The sequence below is a fragment of the Wyeomyia smithii genome, chromosome 1, assembly GCF_029784165.1.
Source record: "Wyeomyia smithii strain HCP4-BCI-WySm-NY-G18 chromosome 1, ASM2978416v1, whole genome shotgun sequence".
Taxonomy (NCBI): domain Eukaryota; kingdom Metazoa; phylum Arthropoda; class Insecta; order Diptera; family Culicidae; genus Wyeomyia; species Wyeomyia smithii.
In genome coordinates this window covers 67,650,839-67,671,952 of record NC_073694.1, presented here as the reverse complement: position 1 = coordinate 67,671,952, position 21,114 = coordinate 67,650,839, and the positions used below count along the sequence as shown (strand labels likewise).

General features: G+C 38.2%; 3 protein-coding genes across 5 annotated transcripts in view; 1 reads left to right on the top strand and 2 right to left on the bottom strand.

Moving 5' to 3' along the window:
* Positions 1–2,161: 2,161 nt before the first annotated feature.
* LOC129716801 (uncharacterized) lies at positions 2,162–3,394 on the bottom strand. The gene has a single exon (XM_055666637.1). The coding sequence runs from the start codon at positions 3,392–3,394 to the stop codon at positions 2,162–2,164; it is 1,233 nt and encodes a 410-aa protein (XP_055522612.1).
* A 59-nt stretch (positions 3,395–3,453) lies between these two features.
* LOC129716800 (uncharacterized) lies at positions 3,454–4,652 on the bottom strand. The gene is made up of 2 exons (XM_055666636.1): positions 4,399–4,652; positions 3,454–4,288 (listed from the first exon to the last, which is right to left on the bottom strand). Exons 1-2 carry the CDS (start codon positions 4,650–4,652, stop codon positions 3,454–3,456), a joined length of 1,089 nt encoding a protein of 362 aa, XP_055522611.1.
* Positions 4,653–9,501: 4,849 nt separating this feature from the next.
* Positions 9,502–21,114, top strand: part of LOC129724396 (mitochondrial protein C2orf69 homolog) — an 84,798-nt gene continuing 73,185 nt past the window's right edge. For 2 of the 3 annotated variants that reach the window (XR_008727918.1, XM_055679283.1), the window contains exon 1: positions 9,502–9,754. The gene's annotated coding sequence lies outside the window, so the exon portion shown is untranslated. The remainder of the gene's footprint in view (positions 9,755–21,114) is intronic. The other variant, XR_008727913.1, reaches the window with a different exon arrangement.

Here is a 21,114-nt window from a genome sequence, read left to right as displayed (position 1 = left end):
CTGCAAAAAGCAAACGAAATAGCAAGAACTAAATTAATCGAGCATAAAATACAAAGAACAGAAAATTCCAATGTACATTATAACCCAATCCATGTAAAAATCAATGACACAGTTTATTTAAAAATAGAAAACAGAAGAAAACTTGAGCCATTTTACGAAGGTCCATATATAGTAAAAGAAATTTTAGACCCCAATTGCAGAATTCAACATACAAGAACAACAACCTCAGTAATTGTACACAAAAACAGGCTAATCAAAACATGAACAAAATCTTTCGATTCAAGTATGACAAACACAATCAAATTATTATTAGATAAATTAAATAGAACCAAAAAACCTACATATTAAGAAGTATTTATATGTTATTTCATGAACTACAAAACAAAATTATACAAATTTATCAAACTTATCAAAATTTGTGAAAAACAACTGGAGACAGACGTCTAAACTTTTTTTTAGAGCAATTTCATTTTTCATAAAATTGCTCTCGTAAAGAGGGATGGTGTCGTATACCAACTCTTTTGTACGGCACCGTAAACCATAAACAAACAAATTTCGATTCAAACCACTGACCCACGCAAGTAAGTTCCGTTACTCACTGAAAGCCTAAGCGTTACAGCACACTCGCTACCATGCCATGCCGAGTGTACCGCAACGTTTGGCGCCTGACTCATACAGCACGCAAAATGCAGCGTTGCAATTTTAATGCTCGTCTCTCCAGCTGTTTTCCAGTAGGGGCCCAAGCTGGCTACACATGTAAACATAGAATTAAATATTTTGGCAATTGCATTTGCCTATAAAAGCGAATGATTTTCAATAAAGCGAGAGAATTTATCAATGAGCATTCCGCAGCGACTGGTCTACTCCAGTTCGTCTCACCGGAATAGCTTTAAGCATAAGAGGTGTTATCATTGCGAACGGTTTTGACTTTCGTCAACTCCGTCACCGCCTATGAAAGAAAACCCTCGTTCCGCCGGATAAGTATACGATTCAAATGTTAAAGAGTATACCAAAATTTATTGAATAGCTGCTGCCCGAAAACGTTGGTTGGTGCTGCTATCGCTGGCAGGCAAACTTTACGTTCTTCGCTGAGTAATGTTTTTTCGCTGCTTAACGGACGACTTGGCCAATTGTCGCTACTGAGCCGGAGCCATTCTGGACCTACCCACCAGCGTGAGTTTTGCACGAGTTGTAATGGTGTTAGACCACGCGATATGTCATCAGCCGGTTTTTCCCTAGCAGCCACGTGATTCCAAGGATTTCCAGTGGTCAGTTCTTGAATTTGAGACACCCTGTTTCCCACGAATGTCTTCCAACAAGACGGTGAGGAGTTCAACCATTGAAGTACCGTCATAGAATCTACCCAGAAAAAAAGCACTAACAGGTATTTTTAATGACAAGGTTACCTTTTTAAACAGTAGCGCTGCAAGACGTGCTCCGCAAAGCTCCAGACGAGCGATGCTGTGACGGGTTTAAGGGGTGCGACCTTTGACTTAGCCGCGAGCAGTTGAATGCAAACATCGTGAGTTACGTTTTCAGACCGCATGTAAACACATGCCCCATACGCGTGTTCCGACGCGTCGGAGAAAAAATGTAGTTGGACGTTGGAATATCCAATCATCGACACAAATCTTGGAACTCGGATACTACTCAGCATGTCTACAGTTGCGTGAAATACTCTCCAATCTCGTTGTAGTTTTTCCGGTAAGGGTTGATCCCAAGCATACATTTTCCCGTCGGATGTCCTTAAATACCATAAACGTTGCTGTTTAAGCTTAGCGGTGGATATAACTGGGCTAATTATCCCTAATGGGTCGTAAATCTGTGCGATGTATGAGAGGACATTTCTCCTCGTGAGGGTTGCTGCTGGTAGTGGTATTTGGATTTTGAAACGGAGCGTATCTGATGCAGGTTCCCGGATTAAACCAAGGGTAGTTACAGATTGGTTGTCAGAGAGATCGTAGAACGGTCGCATACCCAAATCGGCTGCGGGTATATCTGCCAGCACCTCTGATGAGTTAGACGCCCATTTTCTCAATGAGAATCCTCCGGACTTAAGTAAAAAACTTGTTTGGTGACGAATAACACGAGCAGTTGAGACATCATTTGCACCGCTGATGAAGTCATCGACGTAAAAATCTTCCAGCACACCCCTTTTTGCCTAAGGAAATGCCTCGCCTTCGTCTTCGGCGAGTTGAACGAGTGTGCGGGTAGCGAGAAAAGGCGCGGATGCGGTTCCATACGTTACGGTTTGTAACTGAAACGTGGCAATTGGATCAGATGTGTTTTTTCGCCAAAGAATTTTCTGGAGGGGTTGGTCGTCTGGATGAACTCCGATTTGGCGGTACATCTTTTCAATGTCCGCAACAAGTGCAATTGCCTTGGACCGAAACCGCATCACTATGGAAACAAGATCTTCCTGCACTACTGGCCCGACAAAAAGGGTGTCATTCAGCGAATAACCGGATGAAGTGCGACAGGACGCGTCGAAAACGACCCGGGTTTTTGTCGTGCTGCTCGTTGTTTTAAAAACCGGGTGGTGTGGGAGATAACTACTTGGGGTTGTTTCTGAACAAGTGTCTACGATTTGGCGCATATGGCCAAGTTGCATATATTCGTCCAAAAATTCCTGACAGGCAGCCTTGATAGTTTCATCTCGATTAAGCCTGCATTCTAGACTGAACAGACGTTTTTCAACGATGCCCTTGGAGTCGCCAAGTATAACTTTCGGATTCTTTGTCCGAGGTAGGCGGACAACATAACGCCCACTTGAATTACGTTTAACTGTCTTTTTATAAAACGCATCGCAATACGCTTCCTCCGGTGAAAGAAATCGATCAAACTCAAGAGCCTCCAGCTCCCAAAATTTTTCCATTGCAGACTCTAATGTATTTTTGGTAATGGCTGTGTGGCAGATAGGAGACGAAGATACACTATTACCGATTATTTTGCCATCCTTTAGGTACTCATGGAATTGATCGATACCAAGTAGCACATCGATACTTCCGGAAACGTTAAACTTCGTATCAGCAAGCGGTAAATTTTCGGGAATATTCCAGGAAGTAACATCTACGTTCGAGGAGGGAAGCTGTGCTGTTGGTGTTGGAAGAACGAGAAATTCCAGGGCGCTGAAGAACACCTTATCTTTGGAATAAATGGTAGAACTGATCGATTGTGTTGCCGTGACTGTTGCCTCCCCAATGCCGGTAATGGGAACGTTAACTCTTCTAGGATGCAAGCACAGACGACGTGACAACTTCTTGGAGACAAAGTTTGATTGTGAACCAGAGTCGATCAAGGCTCTAGCGGAGTGTAAATTACCAAAACGATCTTCAATCCGAATTTCGATCGTGGCTAAGAAAATCGTACTATGAGGCGAGCTTTGCGCTGCCATGCAGACTTCCGTCGATCTGCTGGTTGAGGGTTGTCCCGGGGTATGAGTGATGGACTGCTTCAATGGTAAGCTGGATGTCCCTTTGGACGAAGCGGATGGGTTTGCAGTGTATGATGTTGCTCGTGACAATTACGGCACCTGTACTTTGAGTCACAATTTCGAGCGATATGCGACGAATTGAAACAGTTCCAGCAAAGTCGTTTTTGGGAAACTAGTTCTCGCCTTTGTCCAACCGTCAGGTTCTGGAATGTTGGACACTGAACTAGCAAATGTTTTTCCGAACATGAATGGCAATTTGGAGGGTCTAAGCGGGAATTAGAAACTGCTGGATGGGCTACCGTTCTTGGGAAAGACCTTTCCAATAATGCATTTGGCCCGGCCACCTTGGCCGGTGTCATTTGGCTGCGATGCTGAATTTCTGACGAAACCGTTTGCAAAATTCGAACTTGCTGATAAAGAAACTCTACAAACGTGTTGTAAGTGATTGTTTCGAGCTTAGATGCGTGTTCCTCCCACGCTCTGAGGGTTGCTGAATCAAGCTTATAGGAAAGCAAACATATAAGCGGAGTGTCCCACGTTTCGACTGCTTCGCCCAGTTTAGCCAAACCCTTGACATGACGTTGAAAGTCGTCAACAAGACAATGAATATCTTGGGGGGATTCTTTTCTGACTGGGTTTAGATCATGCAGTCCCCTGAACAGTTGCTTTTTGAGGAACCGTTGATTGTCATACCGTTTGAGGAGAGCCTCCCATGTGGTGATGTAATTGGAAGACTCGATATCAACGGTTTCATATGGCTTACGTGCTTCACCTTCCAATGCTTGAAGCAGAAATTGCAATTTCGCTACCAACGGGATTTCGGGCACTTCGTGAACCATTGACTTGAACGTATCTCTAAATCCCAACCATCGAGAATAGTCTCCATCAAATTTAGGCAAATCAATTTTTGGAAGACGTAGGTGGAAGCTATTAGGTTCATCAACCACCCTTTTGCAGCACAGTACCTGGATTCAAAATTTCTTCTTTCTTGGAAGTGTTTCACCAACGGAGCATCACCATTATCCAGTCTTTCGATTTTCGACTGTATCTTCATAGTTTCACGAAACACCTGATCGATTAGATCTAACCACACGGGAATTTGCTGGAAATCGCGCTCTTCTTCGTAGCTTTCGATGAATGCTTCAACTGTCTCAAGTGATGACAGTGCCGATCTACGTGCAGTAAATTTTTTCCTCAGCTTCTTATTTTTGGTAGCCATCTTTAGTAGGTGTCTTTGTATAATCGCAGTCGACGCAAATGTTCGCACACGCCGATTTAGGGCACCGAGACGTACCTTTTGGATTTGATTGCTATTTTACCGATCGCGGCGCGAATCGAACAACTAAACTTCTTTCCGCCCGGTGCTCACATGTAAAACACAAATGTCTTTATCGATGCAGATAGGTCACCTTCGGTTACGTATTTCGTTTTACACGGGAGCTGTTCAGTAAATACGTTAAACCTGATCACAAGGCACACTGGCACGAGGTTGCCCACCAATTAATAATTTGTGTAGCGAAAATATTCACATAACTTTACCGGGAATCATAACGTAAAAAATATTTTGAGTGTAAAAGTACTTTTTTTTGGTCGAGCACATGACGGTTTTAAACTAAAATTAAAAAAATAACATTTTCTTAAATAAAAGTTCTCTGCCCCCCCCACGCAAAACGGAGTAGCTACGCACAGTGGGGCAAATTGGTCCGTTGGCGTGACAAAACCTCATAACTCCTTAACAGTTGTTTTCACAGTGTTCATATCTTTGGCAATGTTGTTCACCATAAAAACATCTTCTTGAAAAGTGTATTCAGGAAGCTTTAATTATTTTCTACAGATGGCGCTGGCATCTATCTTTTGAATAAATGGTGCTAGCCATTTTGTTTCTTCGGGAAAGTTGTTCATATCATCAATTGACATAAAGTTGTCGAACATATTACAACTGTAGGACTGACCGTTAACGAGATAAAATTAATTTACTTATTTATAAACCCAAAATTTCAGTAATGAATTATAACTGGGACTTAAGTACATTTATTTCAATTTCAGATATATTCGAACTTTCGAGTCATCATGAAATGAATTATTGAAGGTTCGTAGTTGCCTTTGTATAGTTTTTTGTCAACCTATGATGTGTCATCATATTTAATAAAGAATATAAAATATAATTTCAATGTTATTGTTTGTGATAAAATGTTACAAATAGGAACTTTGTTCAATTAAAGATTAGTTGGTCATGTTCCCTTTCTAAGAGCTCCTCTTGTTTAATTTAATACCATTTAACATGAATACTAAACGCATACTTTTGTTTAAAACACTGTTCACCCAATAACAAACTGTTTCCTAGTACTGATAATCATTTCCGAAGGGTCTTAATACTACTGGACGTCAGTTTCGAAAGAACCCCGAACATTATCATGGTCGTGTTGCATACACCGGCATTCAGCAAAGCCTATTGTAGGAAAAACATCGATACGGACACTGCTGAATGACGATTTTTTACATGAATTGACATGAAAACAATCGTTGCGAAAACTCGAATTACTCGGTAAGTCGCAACTAGTAGCAGCTAATTTTTGGTTTAGTACTAGCCAATACCTTGTATTTTAGTACTACAATAATAGTGTCATAGCAGAACAACGTAGAACTTTATGTTTTTCATATTGCCGAAAATGAGGAAAAATTACAAAAAAAACTTGTTTTACATACTATGCCTCCTACGAACCTATTTTTAACAAAACTGTCTTAATATCACATTACCTATTAGTTTATACTCTGTTTTATGAGGATCATATGAGTTAGCTAATTAATTTCTAAGTATTTGCATGCCCTACTGGAAAATATCTGAGAAAATTTTTTCTTCCATTTTACAAGCCTTGTAAATCCTCACTTTTACAATATTATAGCACATTTTCTAAATTATTTTTCAAAGTGAATTATCATGATTTCTAGTCGATAACATGTCTACTGCAAGTAGAAAATAAAATGAGGCATGAAAACTGAATTTCATTTTTTTTAGTTTTGTCGCGACTTTTCTAGGTTCTGCCCCACAGTGTTACGTGATAAAACATAGTATGCATGTGATTTTCACGTAGATGTTATGTTTGTCACATAAATCATGCAAAATGACAGAAAATAAATAAGTACAGGAAATTTTACGTAACAATAACGTGAAAAATATTTTAAGTATAGAATGTCCACTATCTGGCTGCAATAACTTTTTGCAGAGAATTGCGATTCTGACAATTGATGATAGCAGATAAAATACTCCTGTATTCGTAAATAAGAGTTATTTTTCTACATTTGCAAATAAACAAATATAATTGAAATCCCCTTTACTTCTTTTCACTTTTTTGAGTGATAATCACAAATTTTCCGTTTTTGCATGGATGCAGTTTTTAAAGGGTGATTTTTTTGCTATTTGGTTTTTCGTGTATTCAGATTTGACAGTTCACGCGGGAATTCTGACAGCTGTCAAAGTCTAATGTACTCAGTTTGGTTTGCCATTTCACCATGAACAGACTTACGCCTGAACAACGCTTACAAATAATCGAATTTTATTACCAAAATTCGTCCTCTGTGAAAAATGTTTTTCGCGCATTACGACCATTTTATGGTCGTCATAATCGACCTACTGAGCAAGCTATTCAAGCTATTGTGACGAAATTTCAAACCAGTTTTACTCTGTTAGACATAAACCCACCAACATGTATACATAGAGTGCGTACAGAAGAAAATATTGCTGACGTATCAGCCAGCTTAGTGGAAGACCGTGAAATGTCAATTCGACGCCGTTCGCAGCAATTGGGCTTGTATTATTCGACTACATGAAAGATTTTACGAAAGGATCTTGGTGTAAAGCCTTACTAAATACAGCTCGTACAAGAATTGGAGCCGAACGACTTGCCGCAGTGTCGAATTTTTGGTGAATGGTCCTTAGAATAACTAACCGAAAATCAACTTTTTTACCGAAAAATTGTGTTCAGTGACGAAGCTCATTTCTGGTTAAATTGGTATGTTAATAAGCAAAATTGCCGCATTTGAATCGAAGAGCAACCAGAGGCAGTACAAGAATCGCCAATGCACCCAGAAAAATGCACGGTTTAGTGCGGTTTACACGCTGGAGGCATCATTGGTCCGTACTTCTTCAAAGATGATCAAAATCGCAACGTTACGGTCAACGGCGCTCGCTATCGCACGATGATTTCTGATTTTTTTTTTGCTGGAAATGGAAGAGCTGGGTCTTGTTGATATGTGGTTTCAGCAAGACGGAGCAACGTGCCACACATCGCGCGAATCAATGGACATATTGCGGAATGAGTTCGGTGAGCAATTCATCTCACGAAATGGACCGGTGAATTGGCCGCCTAGATCATGCGATTTAACACCGCTAGATTATTTTTGTGGGGCTATGTTAAGTCTCTCGTCTATGCGGATGAGCCAACAACAATTCCAGCCTTGGAAGACAACATTACATATACCAGCCGAAATGCTCGAAACAGTGACCCAAAATTGAACTTTTCGTATGGACCATTTAAAACGTAGCCGTTTTTTTTAAAGAAAAACCAAATTCTTAAAAAATCACCATTTATTTAATAATGGGTAAAGTTTCACCCATTTTCTTGAGAAAATTTATTTCTCAAAATGAGTAAAATTGTACCAGTTTTTGACGTTTGATCGGTATACCCGTTAATGGGTAAATATAGATCACAATGCCAAAACACGTTAAAGTACCGAGGATTTCATTTAAAACAGAAAGGGGTCAATATGGATAAATGATTGATCTAGTTCATTAACGTTCATGTGTAAAAGCATTTGGAATAAGCGCCAGAGTTATTTCCTGTGTAAGGAATGAATAGCAACTTTCTCTAGAATGTTTAGGGACAAAAATCTAACTTCTATCTTATACCGATTCAAACAACATAATGACACATATATAAGACATACGTAACACTGGCGTTTTTTTTTTCTGGTACACGTTCCCCATAGTACTCCGTACGTACCTCCTGCTGTCCAACTGCTCGACAATTAATGAACAAAATGAATTTTCTTTTACTCGGCTTTATCAAGCTCCAAAGAAAATCCCATAAGGAACTGTCAAAAAGTTATTTACAAAATCAATGCAGCATTTTTCGAGTAGGAACGAGTCAAATGCAGGACTGCGCAGGTACACTGCCTTCAAAAACAACTCAAACAGTGATTTTATTCAGAGTGTGGTACCATTCGAGTCGTTCATTTTGTTCCAACTTTTTAGGAAGATTTCTTCCTGAGTGTTACGTATGTCTTATGTATGTGTTCAAACTCTAACCAATTTATTTCAATGTTCAATCAAGAGTGGAATTTATTGAATGTATTGCGTAACACTTATTAGATGCCCGTACATGAATAAATTATTACAACCACAAACAAGAGTTTTAAAATTTCCAATATTTTTATAATTTTTTCTAATCATGTATTTTGACAGCACTGCCGCACACGAATGAAAGCAAGCTGTCAAAAAGTATGGTGGGTGATGGTAAATTCGTTTTTGTGGTGTAGCTACACTCGTGTTACACTTTTCACCTTGTAATTCCGGGAACGGTGTAGTACCATCGTGAAAACGAATTCATAAGTATCAATGAGCACTCTGATGCACACTTCTTTGTTGCCATCCCCTTGGTTGTTGCACCTTCAAACTGTGCAGTCCATTTTGGTGAGAAGTGCGCAATTCGCGTTGTATTTGTTGTTGATATTTGTTGGGTTTTTGCATGCGAAAAAGAAGGAAGGAAATATTTTTGCTTTTGTCATCACGCACATTTTGACAATTACATATGAGTGTTCACGTAGGTGCGAGCCTTCAAAATCTCTTTCAACGCGAATAACCCTATGTACCAAATGATCAAACATCGAACACATTAGTTCCGCATAATCATTAATCAAATAATTATCGGTTAGCCCTTTTCAAAATACATGCATGAATCTGTCAAATTTCGCCACGTGGGTCTATGTTGTTAGCATGGTCGTTTATCTTCGTCGCTCCAATGTAGCGGTTATCGTTCAGTCTTTTTTACTCCAATGTATGTGTCCAGAGACGACACACCGAGTGTATGCGCAATATCAACATAACAGCGTTCTGTCTGAAAATTGCTTTTTCGCGATTATTTTGTGTATACGCGAAATCAAGGGGGAAATCTGTGCGCGTTATTTTCTCGATAAAATTCAACGGTAACCGGGTGGAAATGTGTATTTTCTACGACGGAAAGTGAGTGCTACACCAAGGAACAGCAGAATTGTGGATTTCACGCCTTCAAACGAACTGCAAGCGGCAACCAAAACATAAAAACCGTGAGTAAAAAGTCGCTTCGTTTTCGTCGGTGGAGGTGGAAAATTTCTAACCTCGAAAAGTACACAAGCCATTTTTGTTGTGCTGTGTGCTCTGAAAACAAAAGAAAGCAAAACAAAATAAAAATGAGCGCCTGTTTGTAAATACACTAGCGGCGATGCAAAATTCTTACAGCGCGGTAGAAGAGTTGTCACAGTCGTATGAATACCTGGAAATGTTCAAGGCCGAAGTGCAAAGTTATTGGACTCCTGGAGGCTGTTGCCAATAATCGGCTGGGTGATTGTGGCCGGCGGGGAAGGCTTGGAGTACAAAAAAAAAGTTTACAGTGGAGACATGCACAGACCACCACCGCGATGGCGGTTGCTGACTGTGTGTATAACTTTGCTGTTGACAATGCTTGCCTGCGAAACGAAACAGAAATGTGTTGGAGTTTGTTTTGTTCGATATTTGAAAGAAATTTTTTGTATATCGATACAAAAAAATATAAAATTTGCAAAAAAATAGAAATATTCGCAAGTTAACTGTTTTTACAGTGCTTGAGTTGAAATTCTAATATACCTACACTGTTAAAAGTAATATGTTGAGTTTATTGCAAATGAGTAATTTTATCATGCCATTGTTAACATCAAAATCCTTGTTTACATTAAGAATATGTAGACAAGCGGCTCACGAGCCGAACCGGTTCATAGAAAATGAGCAAGCGAACGGTTCACGATAATTAATCATGATTCTTTGAGCGCACTAAAAGCGATGGTTTGAAATATAATGTTTACAAAAACATTGTGAACCGTAAGCCGTTTATTTAAGTAATTTTACAGTAATGAAAGAGAGTAGCCGCTATTTGAACATGTATAATTTACCTGTTAAACTAGTCCAAATGAATATTTTTCTATCCTGTTTTAAATCAGTGGACAATTTAACGAGCGCTTTATTTCTCCCTACTCGCCAAACATTTATTGTTTTTATTAACAGAAATTTAGCAACCAGTAGTTTTAATGAGAGTTACAAACGACAACATGTATCAGTTAGTTTAGATAGTTTATTTGACACAGCACTATTACACATGTATCAGTAATTAATTCAATAAACAGTTTTTAATAATACGACAGCTAATAACAGAAGCAGTTTGAATAGATTGTGTCTTACACAAGGTAGCAAGCTCAACAAGTCGTCACAAACAGTTTCATCATTTTCTTGGATTTGAATATATTTATTTATTTCAAATATCGCTCAGAATATGACATGCCATGTCCACCAGTGTAAAATTAATAGCGATATGAAATCAATAAAGTCTACATATTCGGGTCAACATTAGTAAATCATAAATGATATTGATTTGCCACCAACTAAATAAATCTTCTTCATTTTTCTTTTTAGTTCAGGAAAAATTAAATTAGTCTAACACTTCGACGATTTTGGACAGTGAAATTCGGTGTTAGTCAAACTCAACAGTATTTTTTAGGAACATCAACAATGTAAATGGAGTGTTGCAAATGACTGTCTTGAAAATTGCGAAGGACTAAAAGACAACATAATATCACTATGGTCGGCATGACCGTTACACATTTTACACAATCGGCATAAACACGATTTCAATTTAGTCAATTACTGTTTGCTATTATTTTATGCTGATATGCATAGTGGAATATAGAAAGAAATTACTGCTAAACCTATGTACCTACGTACAGCTAAATAAAACGCAGATGAAACAACTGCATATTTTTCTATATCGAATAAATTCAAATGCAACATGGCATTGACAACTTTTGATTTATTTACATCATTAAGGTACAAAAATGTTTTTTTTTTATAGAAAGTACAAATAATTAATTAATTTAATTTAAAAATTAATGATAAATCTTATGGGACTGTTATGCGGGCAATACGGGTTTTGGAAATTAAATGGTGCCTAAATATTCACTGTAGAGCAAAACGTTTTTAGTAGTATAAAATTTTTGTTACCATTTTGATATTTGAAAAACTAACTATAACGTTTTTCGCATTTAACATTATTCTGCAGGACCTTTCCGAACGTTTTCGCAACAGTTATTTTACGAAGTTTTTCGAGGAGCACCAGCTTTAAGCCTCTTTAATGAAAACACAAGAAAAAATATTTTTTTCTAAATAAATTGAACTGCCTGTTTTTGATATCGGGGAGTGTATTTTTAGCAACAAGTGATAGAGTGACCAAGTTTTATGATCTATATTATAAGTCAAAACAACTATATTTTGCATGTCATAACTTTAAAAACTACTATCCAACCTATAAAAAAGCGTTTTCTGCAATAAAGGTTTTCCGTTCCACCATATTTTTCTATTTTTTCAGGTACCTACTTTGTATTTAAAAATTAATAGCTCATAAATCAAATTTTTATATAAGTGAATCCGGGATTCTTTCGAGGTTTTGAGTTCCTTGGTGTACAAAAATAGCTGGAAAATAACAAAAAGTCGACGTGAGGCTCGTACACCGCTCCAGCTCCAGCACCATGGAGAGGTTTCATCCGAAAACCGATTACGAACCTTTCTCAAATGTCTGCTTCTCAAAAATCTAACATGTTTTGACAGTAGTAGAAAAAAATCCAAAATTTTAGTTGCCACCCGTTTCTCATGAAATTTTAAAAAAATCATAAAAATAATGCCGAATTTAAATTTGATCCTAAGATTTTGTTCACAGTTTGCAAATAATTTAAATCAATTCTCACTACTCGACATCTTGTAATCAATTCCTAATAATTATTGATAATAATATGTATTTTTTCTGAGGATCAACCAACTTTTTTCCGACTGTTATCTTTTAACGTCAGCAAATAAATCCAGTCACTCAAAGGTTTAAAAAAAAACGATACTGCACTTAATGTACCGATTAAAACATTTCGAATGCAGATCTCTACGCGCCGGGAACTGAGACTGACAGTCGACTGGGGTCTGTTTCTACAACACACACTTTGCGAAGCTGTACCGGAAAGTTTACGCCGAAGGCACGTTGAAGCATCCGGATCCGCTGAAATGACAAACGACAGTTTTCGAAAAGGAAGTGAGCAAAAGTCATTTGCATTAATTATGTTAATTTCGGAAAAACATAATGCTTTCAGCGTGCGCACATTTGAAGTTGTTGCCGAACAAGCAAATTGTTCTATTTAATAAGCCTTTTGCGTCCGTCCACCGCGTCCCGGTCGGAGCAGGGCAACCGTTGAAGTCATTTCTCATGTCACTCTTCCCAAGGTGCAATCGGAAGGAAAACGTTTCTCCACGCCCCCTCCCATTGTGTCGAGCAGATCTAGGAAGTAACAATTATTCCATTTGCTAGAAAAGGCGCGTGCTGACTTAAATAACAGAAATCATTTTTACAATTTATCATAGTTGCGAAACGGACAGCCTGTGGCGATGTATAATTTTTCATTTCGGAAGTCTGATAAGTGCCTTTTCAGGAGGAAACAAATTGGAAGCTTTCCTCGGAGTCAAGTACTGACGATTAACGAAGTTTATAAAATTCCGGGCGCCACCGGCACGGAGACAGCAGCACGGTCGGAGTTTTCTAATGGATATGAATGGAATCGTTGCAAAAGCGTTTTAAGCAAAACGTCTTTTTGTTTTTTTCTTCCTGAAGAAAAGTCGCATTGTTTCGTGAAAATAAATTACCTATAGTTGTCACGAAACCAATCGGCAGCAAAAGAAGAATCGGTGTCATCATCTGATGAATAGATTGGTTCGGTGGTTCAAATTATGATTGTATAGCAAAGCAAACGAACCATTCTAATGATGGGCTGCTGAACGGCGGCTATCGCATGACATTGCCACAGCAAAAACATAATCGTTGTTCGTGGTTGTTCTGCAAGTAGTGATTAACGCTTAATAGTGCATTTGAAAAAGCACGTGCAGCTCGATGCAGTGCACTGGGGCAGCAGAAGAGTGAACTTGTAATTAGGTGTGATTTTGTGTTGCAGAAAACAGATGTTGATCACGCTTTGTACACTAGCCGATGTTCTGCGATGCCATCAAAAGAGAGGAGAGAGTAGTTATACTTCAAGAAATCAACGAACTGAAAATTTATTTTGGACACCCACTTCGGACTTTCTAACCTTCCGGTTACGAAGCTTCATGATAGTTTCTGTGCATCAAGATATTAAACCGCTCAAGCTTATCAAATTTTGAAAGGATTCAAAAGATTATTGAGATTATTGTGGAGTTGCAAAAAAAATATTAATAGTTGGAGCCTGATAAAGTGTTTGGCTTATAACAAAAAATCTACAGATATTCTGGTTTATAGAGTTCTGCTGTGAGCTATTCTGGAGATAATTTTCGAATCTTTTTTTTTTGTGTTAAATAGGACAATTGTTTTCCATAAAAAAAATATTTTTTTTTAGGCAAACATAAAAAATATCTTTAGGTCTCAATTTAAAGTGCACATTTGACTCTATATTTGGAATTTTTTTTTAAAACATGCTTTTTTATATTTGAGTAAATTTAATTCGAAAACATAACAAAAACGGTAATAATTTTATATATTTTTCATGGAAAAGCACATAGATTAATTTTTTTTTGAAACTAGAAAAAATATCTTTAATTTGATCCAAAAAGATCGAACATCGATCAACTGGTTCAAAGTTATGAATTTTTGAAAATAAAATGCATCGAATAAAATTGTTCTTTACAGTTACCCTGCAGGGATGGATCTCCGTCGAAAATAATCAAAATTGTACTTTTCCGTTGTATTGTGAGGGCTTCCAAAGATGACTATAACAAAATACCTGACTCTTGCAGAATTCATCGGACATGATTGTCGTGAGTAAAAGTCGAACTAATTTATACACTGTTAATATGATGTATACATAACGTCAAAATCAACTGACGACAAGGCCAAGACATGACTGCTGAAAGGTGAAACAATTTTTGCAGTATCCATGGACGAAGTTCGGTGCTGCCATCCGAAAAATGATAATGATGTGTACGAATGTTTAGTTCTCAAACATGGAACTTTCCGGAAGAATCAAGAATAATCAGCGCATCATTTAAAATTGAGCGTACCATCAGAAATTCCTGATAACCGCTCTGAGCACGCTCTACAGCCAAGTTTTCCACTCTTGCAGAGGTTAAGAGCAAAAATCGGGTGCCCCGGTGAACCTGTCCATATGCACAATGCTGAAACCTGGCTTGCGACATATCAAACTTGAAGTTTTGGTAGAATGGGACCTGAAAATAAATATAACCCCTCAATATAAACCCCCACTCCGACAGTCAATTTCACACTTTTCTTTCGTACTTTGAATGTGCAAAAAATATGACAATAGCATTAAGTGCAAAAAATGGTAATATCATTAATCTGCATGTTATCTTAAGCGTCGAGCTGACCAAACTGCTACACCATTTTCATATACAATCTTGAACAGCTCAACGATCGATGACACACTATGCACGATAAATCGGTTTTGCTCATAGTGACAATTTTATGAGAATTTCAGTCAGTAGATGGCAGCACTAACCGTCGGAAAAAAGTCGCATTCAAAATGTATGAAAAATATGGAAGTTAGGTATCTTGTTCTAGTTATCTTTGGGGCTTCTTAACCCATTCCCCGCGGTTGATGCCATATGGCTGATTCTGAAAACACGATTTTTCTATCCACGTCTCCTTACCGAGCTCTAGAATAATTTTTAAGTGTGTAGTCGAAATTTAATCCGGATCGACGACAATCGCTTTCAACTTTGCTATTTGATCTAGAAATACTCTCAGACATTTATCAAAAATTTTCAATTCAATTTTTTCAAGGTGTTAGCCAATGAAAAAATATTTCATGCTTACTAAGAAAACAGTTAAAGGTTAAACACGAAAAAATCCGGACACGAATACCATGTTAAGGTTCAAAAATTGTATTATTTTCCATATTTCAATGCAATGAGATACATAAGAAGGTGTTAGTGATAACACAGAACACAAACCATTGTTTGAACTATGTACACGGTCGGTCATCTCCTGCACGACCCTTGTTCTCAATTGCTCGACTGCCGAATTTCTTTTGCTTTGAAAACCTTCAGTTCGATTGCAGTTCCACTCTTCCTTTAGTATGTGTTTCACAATTGATCAGTATTCCTCTGTTGAGTTCAGTTTTAGAGTAGTCGGGGAACGACTCTTTAACTACCTGTGTTTACTGGAATTGGAGTTATATGAGCTTGCCATGTCCTACCAGAAAAGATACTCTAACTCAGCGGTTCTCAACCTTTTTTTGTCCGCCTACCCCCTGGCGATATTTCCCAAATCAATTGTACCCCCTGGCTTAGAATGTTCTCGCAGAGTGGGAGAGAGTAGTGGTAGATCATGTTCTGGTAGTCTAGTTTAGGTTTAAAATTGAACTGTGATTTGTTTTATTGCTACAGTCGTGTTCTAGGAGGAAGTTTGAACAACAAATAAAGTATTATAAAAAAATTGCTTTATCCGCCATTACCGATTTTTCTCTCGCGTACCCCTAAGGATACGCGTACCCCAGGTTGAGAACCGCTGCTCTAACTCATTCTTCTGCAGAAAAGGCAGTAATTTTTTCTGAGCGTTTTAGAACCGTGGATTTCGGAAATTTCAAAAGTTCGTTTCAGGCTGGTAGAATGAAATTACGATGCACCTACTTTGGTGGAGCCATGCTCATGATAGCTGAAATTGCACAAAGAATCGTCAAAATTATGCATGAGAGTAGCAAATCGTTTTCAGTGTGCATGACTTGGTGAACTTACTTTTAGGTGAAGCCATGATGTGCACAAACAAATTTATAACCCACTATTGTAATTCTATACACTCGTATCATGGATTGCACCAGTGGTATAGCCAGAAATTTTTTCTGGGGGAGGTTTTGATAACAAGTGAGAATTTTGAGAATGTTGAAGAGCAAGTGACTTAAATCCATGACTGAACTGTAACAAAACGGGATTTAAAAATCAGTGGTTTAGCGCGCTCACATCACTTACCCTCAATTCGAGTTGTGTTGTAGTAGATATATGAATGCGGGAGAATAATAAAAAGAGAGAATAGGATAACGTAAAAGATGAAGTGTTTTCTTGCTGTCTTTAGCGATACCGCTTACCGTGCAACGCACGTGCTGCTAAATAAACCGTTGCATAGTTCCATCAATGGTCAATTCAAAAACAACACAGTATGTACAATAGGAAGCCAGTGGAAATCGACTTTTCAAATTTCGTTTAGTGGTAGGTACCAAAAATTGTCTTCTCGAAAAAAGCCCCCATGAAAATTCCAACTCTATCGTACAACAGCCTTCTTTCCAGAACCAGGTATAGTTAAAAAATTCCATTCCCATAGACAGACAAACATTCGAAGCAGCCTTCTGTTGCGTAGTCTGATAAAAGGTTTTTTTCCCGTTATTCATTCGCCGGAATATTCTGCTGATACTAGAAATCTTGTTTCCCGTGAGAGAAACAACGAATAGCGATAAAGTGTTCTTTCCTGGTGAGAAAAACAGAACAAAGAAATAAAAAAGCAATAAATAAATAAATCGCAAAAGAGAATTCCTGCTCTTCAGGCCGGTCGGTATTTTCTCCGCAAGTCTCTGGCAAAGGCCTTCGGGGCCTCTGTAATCGGATTTCCGGAAGTCGTTTCTCAAAACTGTTAAAGTTTCATTCTTTTGATATATGAAAAAAAGGCATGAACTTTTATATGCTAATCGTTTTAGAATTATATGCATCGTTGAGATATAATGCTGTCTCTAAAAATTATCTTTCTAGAATAATCTTTTTAAGAGTCAGAAATTTTTTTCTTGAGACAACACCAGATCTCGAAGTTTTATGTATTTCTAAAACACGTAGTTGCATGAGGACTTTTTTCGAAAAGACAAAGCTTACATACATTCCATTGGCACCCTAATAAAAAGTAATGAAGAACCCCAATATTAAAAAAAAAGATCAATAGCTTTGAGGGGGAGAGAATTATTTTAGTACCTTGCACAGTGGTAAAGAACGACAATTTAGGCGGAAATGGAATTTTCGATTTTTTCTTGTGATTTTAGAGCCATACTTTCTATGAAGAAGTTGCTTTTTATAAGTAGGTCTACATTTCAATTGAAATGAAAACTAGGGTGGTCTTAAATTCAGCGAAATAAAAAAAAAAATGAAATATTTGTTTGAAAAAAAAGTGTTAAATCACAGGAGGGTTGTGTGCAAAGCCACGACCGCAAGTTTGAAGTAGAATACTTTTACAAGAAAGATAACCCGGCTGCTTGCGTGTCAGTCATTTTTTCTAGTAAATAAACATTGACTAATCAGATCAATCAAATTTTTCGCTTCAACAAGGATTGACAATTTTTAAAAATATAGTAAGTTGCTTGTCATGGTTGGGGCTTGACCGCTTGACCATTTTTAAATTTTGAGATGAATTTTTTTCGGATGTTGTGCTCATGACTGAAGGAAAAGATAATTCAGTACGTTTTGAGACACGGAGATAAAGTAAAATTTATTACTTTTACAAATTTATAAATGTGAATTAACTCATTACATAATATTAACTCTTCAATCATGTTTTTATTTCATCCTAAAAAGGACAATTTGTTATTCATTCTGGTATCGGATAAGATGCCGATCACATCTTAGCGTTATCACTGACAGAGCGAATAAGGTATTCCTTGTAAAAAAATAAACAGTGAAAAGCTGATTTAACACTCAAAACTAAACGGCTCACGTGTTGTCAAAATGAGTCAACTTTTCATTGAATGCATTTACTAGTGCCCACTATCACACAGAGACTTCATTTTACTAAAGAGCATCACTGCATCAGCCGCTATCGATGCTGAGATCCGCTGCAACTAGTTCGCTATCCATAGCCATGCCACAGTTGTGGCCGCTATACGCTGCCATTGGTATCCACTGTCCCTACATCAGCTGGCCCTGCTGCTATCGTTGCTGGAATCCGCTCGCTATCCATTGCTACGCCACAGCTATGGCCGCTTTCCGCCATCGCTGGTATCCACTGCACTGTTGTCGCTGTCTAGAACTATTATGAGCGGCTCCGGCTGAAACAGGCTCTTATATAGGCCAAATAGCATGTTTTCAATTGCAAGGTATATGATTCTGTCGACCGTGCTTGGGAAGCAATCATATAACGACCAATCAGAGGTCGAATTTTTCGTTTTGACAAGGCTTGACTATTTTTAATAGTACAATAGTGTGAACAATAAAATTACAAATATCTTCTTTTGGGAAGAATCTTAGAAGATTTTCCAATCTATTGCTGCAAGAACGAAGGAAATCCATCAAATACTAACCGATTTATTAGCATTTGAAATTGGACATATTTTTCACTTTTTTCGGTTTTAGATTTTCATTTCACATCCCTATGTAGTCGAACTTCCTGAGAGAAGTATTCTACTTCAAAAATGGTACATATATTGTTTTCAGTAAAGTTGTAGATCACGTTAACCCATTACCGGCGGAGACAAATCTGTTTTTACCTCAAAAAACAAACTTTAAGCTTTCATTACTTTCTTACGAATGAACAAAAAGCTCGAAAACTTGCCGAGCAGTTCGAGAGTGTTCATAATTTCAAATTTAACGTAATGAGTCCTATCTTTACCTATAAAAATGCAGTCCGGTCTGTCTGTCTGTCTGTCTGTCTGTCTGTCTGTCTGTCTGATCCATATAGGCTCGGAAACTACCGAACCGATCATGTGAAAATTTGTATATAGGGGTTTTAGGGGCCGAGAAAGGTTCCTATGATGGTTTGAGACCCCTCCCTCTTCTGGAAGGGAGGGGTCCCATACAAACGAAATACAAATTTCTGCACATCTCAAAAACCAACCAAGCAAATGGAACCAAATTTGGCATGTGGATGTTTTTAGGAGTAACAAATATGTCCAAATTGGTTCGACACCCCTCTCTCTTCTGGAAGGGAGGGGTTCCATACAAATGAAATACAAATTCCTCCACATCTCAAGAACTAACCAAGCAAATAGAACCAAATTTGATAGGTGGATGTTTTTGGGGGTAACAAATATATCCATAATGGTTTGGTACCCCTCCCTCTTCTACAAGGGAGGGGTTTCATACAAATGAAACACAAATTTCGCACAGCTCGAGAACCAATCAACCAAATTTGGTATGTGAATGTTTTTAAAGGTAACAAATATGTCCATAATGGTTTGACTCCCCTCCCTCTTCTGTGAGGGAGGGGTTCCATACAAATGAAACACAAATTTCTGCTTATCTCGAGAACTAACCAACTAAATGGAACCAAATTTGGCAGGTGAATGTTTTTAGGGGTAACAAATATATCCATAATGGTTTGACACCTCTCCCTCTTCTATAAGGGAGGGGTCCCATACAAATGAAACTCAAGTTTCGCACAGCTCGAGAACCAATGGAGCAAATATAACCGAATTTGGCAAGCAAATGTTTTTAGGTGTAACAAACATGTCCATAATGTTTCGACACCCTTCCTTCTTCTGACATATCTCCAAATACCATTTCGAAATCTAAGATGGCGACTTCCGGTTTCTGAAAAACAGCGGCAAATGACCAAATACCACCCAATATGGGTATTTCTAGAATTGTTATGATGCACTGAAGCCACAAATCGACCTCAGACAACATTTCGAATTGTAAGATGGCGACTTCCGGTGTCTGGAAAAAAGCCGAAAATGACCAAATACCACCTAATATAGGTGTTTCTTTAACCAGAATGACGCTCAGAGGCCAGAAACTGTCCCCTAATGCCATTTTGAAATTCAAGATGGCGACTTTCGGTTCCTGAAAAACAGCGGCAAATGATCAAATACCACCCAATATGGGTATTTCCGGAATTGTTATGACGCACTGAAGCCACAAATCGACCTCAGACAACATTTTGAATTGTAAGATGGCCACTTCCAGTGTCTGGAAAACAGCCGAAAATGACCAAATACCACCCAATATGAGCGTTTCTTTAACCAGATTGACGTACGGAGGCCAGAAATTGTCTCCAAATGCCATTTTGAAATCCAAGATGGCGACTTCCGAATTCCGAAAAACAGCGGCAAATGACCAAATACCACCCAATATGGGTATTTCCGGCATTGTTATGATGCACTGATGCCACAAATCGACCTCAGACAACATTTCGAATTGTAAGATGGTGGATGGACTGGCGGTGTCTGTAAAACAGCCGAAAATGACCAAATGACACCCAATATGGGTGTTTCTTACACCAGAATGACGTACGGAAGCCAGAAATTGTCTCCAAATGCCATTTTGAAAACCAAGATGGCGACTTCCGGTTTCCGAAAATAGCGGCATATGACCAGATACCACCCAATATGGGTATTTCCGGAATTGTTATGATGCACTGAAGCCACAAATCGACCTATCAACCTCAGACAACATTCTGAATTGTAAGATGGCG